The sequence below is a fragment of the Myotis brandtii genome, unplaced genomic scaffold (genome assembly GCF_000412655.1).
Source record: "Myotis brandtii unplaced genomic scaffold, ASM41265v1 scaffold79, whole genome shotgun sequence".
NCBI lineage: Eukaryota > Metazoa > Chordata > Mammalia > Chiroptera > Vespertilionidae > Myotis > Myotis brandtii.
Window position 1 is genome coordinate 2,028,378 of NW_005371173.1, and position 9,261 is coordinate 2,037,638.

Below are 9,261 nucleotides of genomic sequence, written 5' to 3' on the forward strand. Positions count from 1 at the left end.
TGGTAGGGAGTGAGGGGGCATCAAGCAGGGGCCATGCCCACCAATGACCAACCAAGTGACAACCAGATGGAATGGGGATATTTTAGCAGGAGCTGACATGGATGGTTGATGAAGACTGAGGAACAAATTCTCATACTATTGAAAGCCTTCCCCCCATCACCTAACTTAACCCCAGGAAAAGTTGGAAGGGGAACCCAAAACTGACTGAGATTCATTTCTACCACCTGGTAAATGGGGCTTCATAATAGAAATTACATTCAGTGTTAGAAAAATAAAGTTATGTTTCTTGCAGAATAGAGTTTATGGTGTGAGTTGTAGCTACTATGTAAGTAATATTTTCTTTATGGTTTTGTTATAAATAAAAGATGAAAAAGACATTTTGGTGGAATAACACTCTGCACAAAAGTAACGCCACTTGCAATGTTTGCTAATTACAGATTTTCCTTCTGTATCTTCGAATTCAGAAAGTGCAGGGGTCTTGCCACAAGATCAAATGACTGTAGCATTTTCTGAGCGAAACGTATAAAACCTAAATTTGTGTGTTGTTCTTTTTGTTTTTGTTTTCTCTATGTCCATCGTCAGTGATCTGAATACAGGGCCATCACTGGGAACGGAGAACACTGTTTGCAAGTGAGAGCTGAGGAAGAGAATGGAGGGTGGGCCACTCTAACAGGCAGTTCTACAAATAACTGCTGCTCCATGGTGCCCCCAGCAGTCCTGAAACGACAGTGCAGGGGGAGTAGGAGGTCAGAGGTTCTCCAGGGGGAAGAACAGCTGGGACTCTTAGGAGCTTCGAAGAATCCTGAGCCCCTGACTATACCCATGTGCTGAGGGCTCGTGGCCCCACTGGGGCCAGTCACAACCCAGGTTGGGGAAGGTGATGTGGGTGGACAGGGAGCAGTGGGCCTTAGGGCAATCCCAGTGCCTCTGATTCAGGGATCTCTAGGCTTGACTCAGCTGTTCTCCTTAATGTCATCATCCCATAGTGCACTGGGCATTCCCGAGGGCTTCTGGGAGAATAGTCAGGGCAAGGGCATTTAGGGAGGGCTGGAGAAGCCTGTGAGGAAAAGAGAAGAAGATGGTGACTAAATGGCCTCTGAGAGGAGGTTGCCTTTCCAATATGGGAACCTCAGTCTTGCCATTCACTGCCAAGTAGGTGAAATTTTCGCCCCACCCTTATGCCAACCCTTAGCAAACACACACCCAGGAAAAAGTCTGAGATCACGTGGAATTTACTGAGATGAGTATTTAGAAACTCCCTCCTTTTAGCCTTAGTTTTTACTGAGTGGGGAAATTCCATTCATTCAACAAATGTTTAACTTGCTTCCTTCCAGTAGTGGAATTCCAAACAGGTGGGAATTGATTTGTGAGAGGGCAGGTTAATCTCCCCAGAGTGCCTGAAGTCACATCACACGGCCCTTGTCTTTACCTTGGCCCCTGTGCATTCCTCTTATGAGGGGCTCTAGGACCTCAACTAAAGAATGGAACAAAATGCCCAGCTGATGTGACTCAGTGGTTGAGCATCGACCTATGAACCAGGAGATCACAGTTAAATTTCCAGTCAAGGCATATGTCCGATTGCGTGCTCAATACCCAGTAGGGGGCATGCAGGAGGCAGCCAATCAATGATTCTCTTATCATTGATGTTTCTATTTCTCTCCCTCTTTCTTCCTCTCTGAAATCAATACAAATATATTTTTTAAAAAAAAAGAAGAATGGAACAAAGTGGTGGCCCCATGGTGAGTCCTGACACTCATAGTTTTCACAGGGCTGCTCAGCTATGAGCTGGGCCAGTCCCATCCTCAGGGTGCCTCAATCTGAGATCTGGGAGACCAGAAAGACCGAGGGGCTGGTGCTGAGGCCAAAAGCCCAGGGCAGAGCCTACCTGAACCAGAGTCGAACCAGCTAATAGGGGTGGGGGAAGATGAAGGCCGACACCCAGCTCTCTTCATTGGCTCCGCTTGTGGAAGGCAGTCTGGGAATGAGGACTCATATTCTCAGGCACTGAGGGCCTCAATGCCAGCAGGGCTGAGCACCAGTGCCTGAAGGATGTCGGATAGGGACACCACGCCCAGGAGATGCTGGCTCTCATCCACTAGCACCAACCGGTGTACCTGTGGGTCCACAGAGGTTGGATAAGGGGGCAGGGCCATGCAGCTCTGGCACCAGTGAGGTTGGCATCAAGAATCAGGGACAACAACTGGACATAACTGGGAGAGCAAGAGGGTGCCTCTTAGAAATCAGTTAAGGTTCTGACCTCTCTGTGTGATCAGATGACTGTGGCCCATGGCACATAGGCCAATGGACAGGACCAGCTGCAGACCAGTGTGGACACCAAGAGCTTGGCCATGAAATAGGAGGACAGGGCAGGTGCCCAATGTGTAGGAAGAGCTGGAGCAGTTCATGAGAAGGATTGGACCATATGTGTTAGGAACATGTATGAAGGGCACGGGGTACCTGCTCCCGGACAATCCGGTCGATGACTTCCCCCAAGTTCTCTTTGGGCTGGCAGGAAAGGACTCCCTCCAGACACAGCGTCCTCTGCCTCAGTGCTTCCCCCACACTCATGTCTAGGTGGTTGTAGGTATGCTGGGCAGCCAGGTGCTGGGCAGGGAGGGAAGTATCGCTCTTAGTCACCCCTTCAACCAGGCTCTAGCCCAGTGGATATCATCTGCCACACACTCAAAAAGGTCCCCCTGTTCCACAGATGACTAATTCTCACACCCACAGCCTCCCTGCAGCACCCTCAGCTCCAGCTTCCCTCCATTCCCCACAGACACTTACGATCACATCGAAGCGGGAGTAGAGGCCCACGACCTGACCTGCAGGAGTGGCGGGTGGGGAGAGAGAGAGAGAGAATAGAGACCCACGACCTGACCTGCAGGAGTAGCGGGTGGGGAGAGAGAGAGAGACAGAAGAGGTTCAGATCAGAACCAGGATGCTGTGCAAGGGCTTGGGCTGGGCTTTTGGAATAAACTCCTTGATACCCACCCCCGCCCACCCTTAGACTACTAGCTTTATAATGAAGCATCAGGTGGCCATTATCTGAACCCAAATCACACAGCATCACAGAGACAACCTGCCATCATGCCTCCTGACACAATATGAGCACACTGAGTCACCTATGAAATATTCTAGCCTGGATCTGATAGAGTCTTAAATCTAATTTCTGGTTTACAGGAAACAGGAATAGAGGACAGGTAAAGGCCACCTGTAGGAAGCAAACGGGCAGAGCTGGGGGTGGATGGAACATTCTATAGGACAACTGACCCAGGCTTTTCATCATCAATATCATAAAAATTAAGTGGGGAGGGAACTGTTTTGAGTTAAAAGATTTAAAGGGCAAAAAGAGCAAAATATAGGCCTTAATTGATCCTGGTTTGAACAAATTAACTGTATGTATTTGTTCTTGGGGAAAATAGGGAAATGAGAATTAGAATTGGATATTAGATAACATTAATAAATTATTTATAGTTTTGTTAGGTGATAGAGGAAATATTTTAAGAGATGCAAACTGAAATGTTTAGGCATGAAATGACATGATATCTATAATTTTATTTTAAATTACTTCAGCAAAAGAAAAGAAAAGAAAAAGAACTGATTATGGCAATATGTTAACTGTCAATCCAGGCAATGGATATGTGGGATTCATTATATAGTGTTTTCTACCATTTTCATGCATTTGAAATTTTTCATGATAAAAAATAAATTAGAATACTTCTTGATATGTAGCTTCATTGTGGCAATTTAACTTTTAAATCATTTATAACCATGGTTTACCAAAGAAGTGGTCTTGTAATTCCTCTGACCCTTTTTCAGAGTAAGAAATTGAGGTCTGAAAAGGTCCCATGGCCCATTTTAGGATGAATTAAAATGAAAAACCTCATCTACTATTTCCTCTCATTTTGTTCATTTGATGGCACATAAACCTTTTAAATCATCCTTTGGCCCTAGCCGGTTTGGCTCAGTGGATAGAGCGTCGGCCTGTGGACTGAAGGGAACCAGGTTCGATTCCGGTCAAGGGCACATTCCCAGGTTGTGGGCTTGATCCCCAGTAGGGGACGTGCAGAAGGCAGCCTATCAATGATTCATCATTGATGTTTCTTTCTCTTCCCTCTCCCTTCCTCTCTGAAATCAATAAAAATATGTTAAAAAATAAAGAATAATAATAAAATCATCCCATTCTAGCCTGGATCTGATAGAGTCTTAAATCTAATTTCTGGTTTACAGGAAACAGGAATAGAGGACCAGGTAAAGGCCACCTGTTGGAAGCAAACAGGCAGAGCTGGGGGTGGGGAAGGGGACTGTGTAGAGCAAGTCAGAAGATGGGTGTTGTTAAGATGCCCACTTTATACATGAGGAAACTGAGGCACAGAGAGGCTAAGTAACTGGTCCAAGGCTCAAAGCAGGCAGAGACTTCTAACCCAGACTCCACCCTGGGCCCTGAGCTGATGCCACATAGACCTCTGCCCCGCATGGCCCCCCCGCACCCCTAAGTCCTATCCTGGAGTGGGTACCATCTTCGTTGATCACAGGCAGTGCAGACACATGCCGGTCCACAAAGATGTCCAGTGCGGTCAGGATGGGTGCCGTTTCAAGCACCACAGCCAAGTCTCGGAATGTGCCGATGCCCAAATCTTGGATGGTTCGGTAGAGGAATGGGGGCCGGGGCAGCAGATCGCCCTGGTTGGGTTGGGGACAGGTGGTGCCATCAGGGTGAGCAGCCTCCAGGGCTCCCAGCTGCCCCCTTCCCAATGATCAGGTCAACCCTAGGCTCACAAAGATGTGCAGGAACTTGAGTAGCCGTTTGTGTGTGATGATGTGGAGCACGTCGCCTGATACCGGGTCCAGGACAGGCAGGCGGTGGATCCGGTTCTTGATGAGGGTGTAGACGGCTTCAAATAGGCTGAGGGGTGGGAACAGTGAGCCTGAGGCAGCCTGGGGAAAGACATCCTGCATCCCAGTCCCTAGGCGGGAGGACAGGTGCTGAGGCTGCCTTGTGGGCCTCCCAGGATGAGAGGTGTGTTCAGAACTGAGGGGTGGGGAAGGGGACTGTGTAGAGCAAGGAGGCTCAGGTGGGTGATTGGGATGCTTACCTGTCATTGGGAGAGATGGAGACCAGAGGCTTGATGCAGCCTTGAAGGTAGATCTCTGAAGAAAAAGCCGAGTCAGGCCAAGGGAAGCGGCTAACCTGCCTTACCACATAGCCCACCAGTGCATCCCCTCCCTCAGGCCCCCTGGGCTCCCTGTCACCCTTCCTCTGCTTCGTCCAGGAAATCCCCACAGCCCATCCTCTCCCACGCCCCTTGGTCCCACACCCACACACCCTCAGCCCCTTTCCGGGTCCCCTCGGACCGCTCACCCCTCCAGGTCTCAATCTTATGCTCTTCAATCTCATAGATCTGGACCTAGAGACATAGACAGGCCTCCAGAAGTCAGACACAAGTCCCTGGGGCACCAGGTTCCCTGAACTCCCCACCACCCAACCCAGATGGGTGCTCGCTGGACTCCCAGCCCATTCCTCACCAGGGGGGACCTGTAATAGCGATGCAGCACCAAGATGAAGTCTGTGATGGTCAGCATCCCTGTGGGGTGGGGGGTGGGGTATTGGGGCATCAGCCTGGGGCCTTGTGGTGGGAGGCGGGGTGAGGGGCCAGACTCCCCCGCCCCCTCCGGGCCCTCCAATGTCCTAGTACTGAGACAGCAATGGGAATTGTGGGAGGAGGGGAGTAGAGCACCCCCCGCCACCCCGTGCCTGAGGAATGGGGTTCTCCCTTTCTCCTCCAATTTCTCTCCTCCCCCCACACCCTTTTCTATTCTCCTAAGTTCTTCCCTTCCCTTTTCTCTTTTTCTACCTAGCACCTATGATCTGGGACCGTGGGGTAGTAGAGCTGGAGGGGTCACTCCTCCCCAGATGGGAAAATTAAATTCAGAACCACCACACAAGGTCCCTCCTCTGAGGGACCCTTCCCCACCCCTCTGCCTCCCAGCCCTCCTCACCCACAAAGCTCTGCTTCTTGCTGTCCCATAGAGGTGCGGCCCGGACACCGTTGGCCACCAGGGCGAAGAAGGCCTTCTTGATCTGAGGGCCAGGGAGAAGCTGAGGTGAGTCTCTCACTGCCCCCGGTGGTCCCCTGTCCCAACCAGGGTTCCTTCTCACAGGTCCTCCTCCACACCAGCTAGCCTGTCTCCCTCATAATCCCTGTCGGGGATGTTTACTACAGAGATAAGGCTGCTGGTGGCCAGAGGCACTGGGGTGATCCCCCTACCAGGCACCAGGGTGTGAAAACAACTGTGTTTCCACTCAGAAGTCATATGTGTACAGGCACACACGGTATAATTTTGCTAATATAAGTACTAGAGGTATAATTATTTTGTTGATTTACAAAATACTTTTATCTAAATAAATTTTACATTGACTCATTTTGGCCTTACCTAAGCAATGCTATCTAAACATCCTGTTTGTATTTCTAATACATATTAAAATAAATACAAAGCTACTAATATAAATATATCTATTCACAAGTCACTAGAATCAAATCATGTACTGTGGACGACACATATGCCATGCTTTGGGAAACACTGTTTTACTACACGCGATGATACGAATGGAATTATAGGCATGTTGTAGCTCAGCCAAAGGAAGAACAGGGGCCAGAGCTCATCCTATTTATATGGTATGAGAGTCCCCTGCTCTGTGCCCTAAGCCATTCTGGAATATCTTCCACATCATTCAGGGTTTGCAAAGTGTTCCTACCTATCCTGGGATGTCGTAGGAGTCCTTTGCATTCCTACCCCCGTTGTAGAGATGAGAGAGGTAATGTGGCTGACCCAAGACCCCAAGATACTAAGTGGCAGAGCTGTGATGACAGTTAGGGGTTGCTCACAGAGAGGAGCAGCCCTGCCCACACTGGTCTCCAGGGTGCTAAGAAGGAGCTTGGAAGGGGACCTGCTGGGAGGCCTGGCCTGGCTAGGTATCCTGGAGTGTGTGAGTGGTGGTGCAGCCCCATGAGGATGGAGGTGAGCAGAGCTGTGGCCTCACCTCCAGCGTGGTGTCGAAGATGACCAGCTTGGAGCTGGTTGCCATGGCATCGTAGCAGGTGTGCTTCTGCATGAAGTGCATGTAGACCTGGGCTCCCGGCTTCTGCAGTTCATCGTCCAAGCCCTGCTTGGGTAACGGGGCCTGCGGGGATGGGCACGGGGCAGGCCTCTCTTCCACCAGGCTGAGCTCAGACCTGCAAGCTACTGTGGCTGGGAACTCTTCGCTGGAGCCCGTGGCTGAGACTGCGCACTCAGAGGGGAGGATGTCCAAGGGAGCAGCCTGGGCCAAGGGTGTGGCCTTGGGGAATGTGGACTCCAGCCCGATGAACTCAGCAGCTGGCCTGGATTGGGGACCTGTTTGAGGGGGAGAGGACAGTAATTCCATCACCCAAAGTACCTTATTATGTGCTGTCTCAGTTTATCCTCAGAGCAGCCTGGGGAAGCCTGGATGTTGGGGGCTCCATTTTGCAGATGAGAAAGCTGAGTCTCAGGGAGTCACATGAGACAGTGGTGCTGTCCCGAATAACCCATGTTGAGTCCCTGGCTCTGCAATGTGGTACTCCTCTTCCATGTGGGGAGACTGAGGCTGCAAGACGAGGGTTGGGCCCAACTCTGTGTTTTGGAAGAATCAAGGACAAAACCCAGGCCCCAGGCTCTGGGGCTTCACACTGCGTGCACCGCGCCTCCCATTCTCCCTAGAACTAGTCTTGGCCTCACCTTCCCCCAGGCCTGGCAGGTCCTCTTCCTCCACAGCCTCCTGCCTTGTCCATCCTGAGGCCTTGGCCCCCCGCTTCCGATGGCTTCTTTCTGAGCTGGTGGTCATGGCGGGTGATGGCCACGGAGTGCTCTCTCCTTGCTCCAGGAAGCTCATCTCTGGAAGGGGGAAGGGGGCCTGTTTGGTTAATAGGGAATAACATAACAGAATCAATTAAAATGTTATTAGTAGTAATGTTTAATATTTGCAAGCTTTCAAAGGGCCTTTCTTCAACATTTTCTCATCCAAACCTCATAGCAAGATTAGAGAGGTTAAACAATTTGCCACAAATCACACAGCCAGTAAGTGATAAAGTCAGAACCAGGGTCTTCAGACTATAGGTCCACCTTCTCTTCATTTGAAAGAGGAAGGAGCAGGTGAGGAAAAGGAAGAAGAAACAAAGAAGAACAAAAAAAGAAAAGGGGAGGAAGACCAAAGCCAGGCTAGTGGAGTGGGTGAGATTGGGGGCCCACCAGGAGGGGACTGCCCACCTACCTTGATGCTGAGAACCCACCAGGCTGCTCCAGGATGGGGTCTGTGGGGAGAAGACTGTTTGAAAGGGTGGGAAAATGCCCTACGTACTGGAGCACAGGTCCTTCCCTTCCCACGGTGCACACGTAAACACACATACACATGCACCTCACAAACACATATAAACATATAAACACTCACCCCACAAACACACATAAACCCACACACCCATACTCAAATACTAATACACACTAGAAACAAACAAATGCAACCACTCCCAGGTACACTGACTTACACAAAGAATATATACACACAGACACTCACATGCTCTATACTGAGAAAATCCAGGTCATTACACACACACACACACACACACACACCCGCATACGCGCACACATTCACGTCACATGCTCTATACTGAGAAAATCCAGGTCTCACACACACACACACCCGCATACGCGCACACATTCACACAGTGTGGTGGTGTGTTCCCCCTCACAGCCTCCCTGGGACCCCTGTACCGTGCTCAGTGAGTGCTCCAGCTCGGGCTCCATGGGGCCAGCCGGGCCTACGAAGAGCAAGTGCTGGCCACTGTGGCTGGGCAGCACTATTCTGGGCCTGGCCCATGGCACCCTGCCCTCCCATATCAGTTTCTCTCTGGGTGTCAGGCAGCTGGGAGGGAGGGGTCCACCGGCTCAGCTGCTCCAGCCCAGAAGCCTGGGGGCAGGGTGGAGAGGGCTGGGGCAACCTGGAATCTTGATATCTGGTCCTGGGCCGCCTTCTAGATCTCTGAGGACAAACAGGAAGGACCCTGCTGTGTATGGGGGGAAGGGGGGAGGGAGGGCCAGGGGAGGGCTTGGAGCAATGTGGGGCATTGGGGCTAGGAAGTGGGTTCCTCCTCTGAGGGCCTCTCTCATCTTTGTCAGATGGCAAATGAAGGAAAATAGAGGCGGGTTGAGCTTACCTTTCTTCCTTGTACCAGCTTCAGTCAGGGG

At 50.7% G+C, this 9,261-nt stretch overlaps 1 protein-coding gene across 1 annotated transcript; it reads right to left on the reverse strand.

Moving 5' to 3' along the window:
- Positions 1–423: 423 nt before the first annotated feature.
- Positions 424–8,828, reverse strand: PRKAG3 (protein kinase, AMP-activated, gamma 3 non-catalytic subunit). The gene is made up of 14 exons (XM_005883441.2): positions 8,788–8,828; positions 8,291–8,330; positions 7,759–7,914; positions 7,043–7,395; positions 6,001–6,082; positions 5,527–5,585; positions 5,363–5,408; positions 5,097–5,151; positions 4,780–4,906; positions 4,518–4,683; positions 2,785–2,822; positions 2,458–2,604; positions 1,886–2,114; positions 424–1,057 (listed from the first exon to the last, which is right to left on the reverse strand). The coding sequence occupies exons 1-13, from the start codon at positions 8,818–8,820 to the stop codon at positions 1,998–2,000; spliced, it is 1,419 nt and encodes a 472-aa protein (XP_005883503.1). The 5' UTR covers positions 8,821–8,828; the 3' UTR covers positions 424–1,057; positions 1,886–1,997.
- Positions 8,829–9,261: the final 433 nt, after the last annotated feature.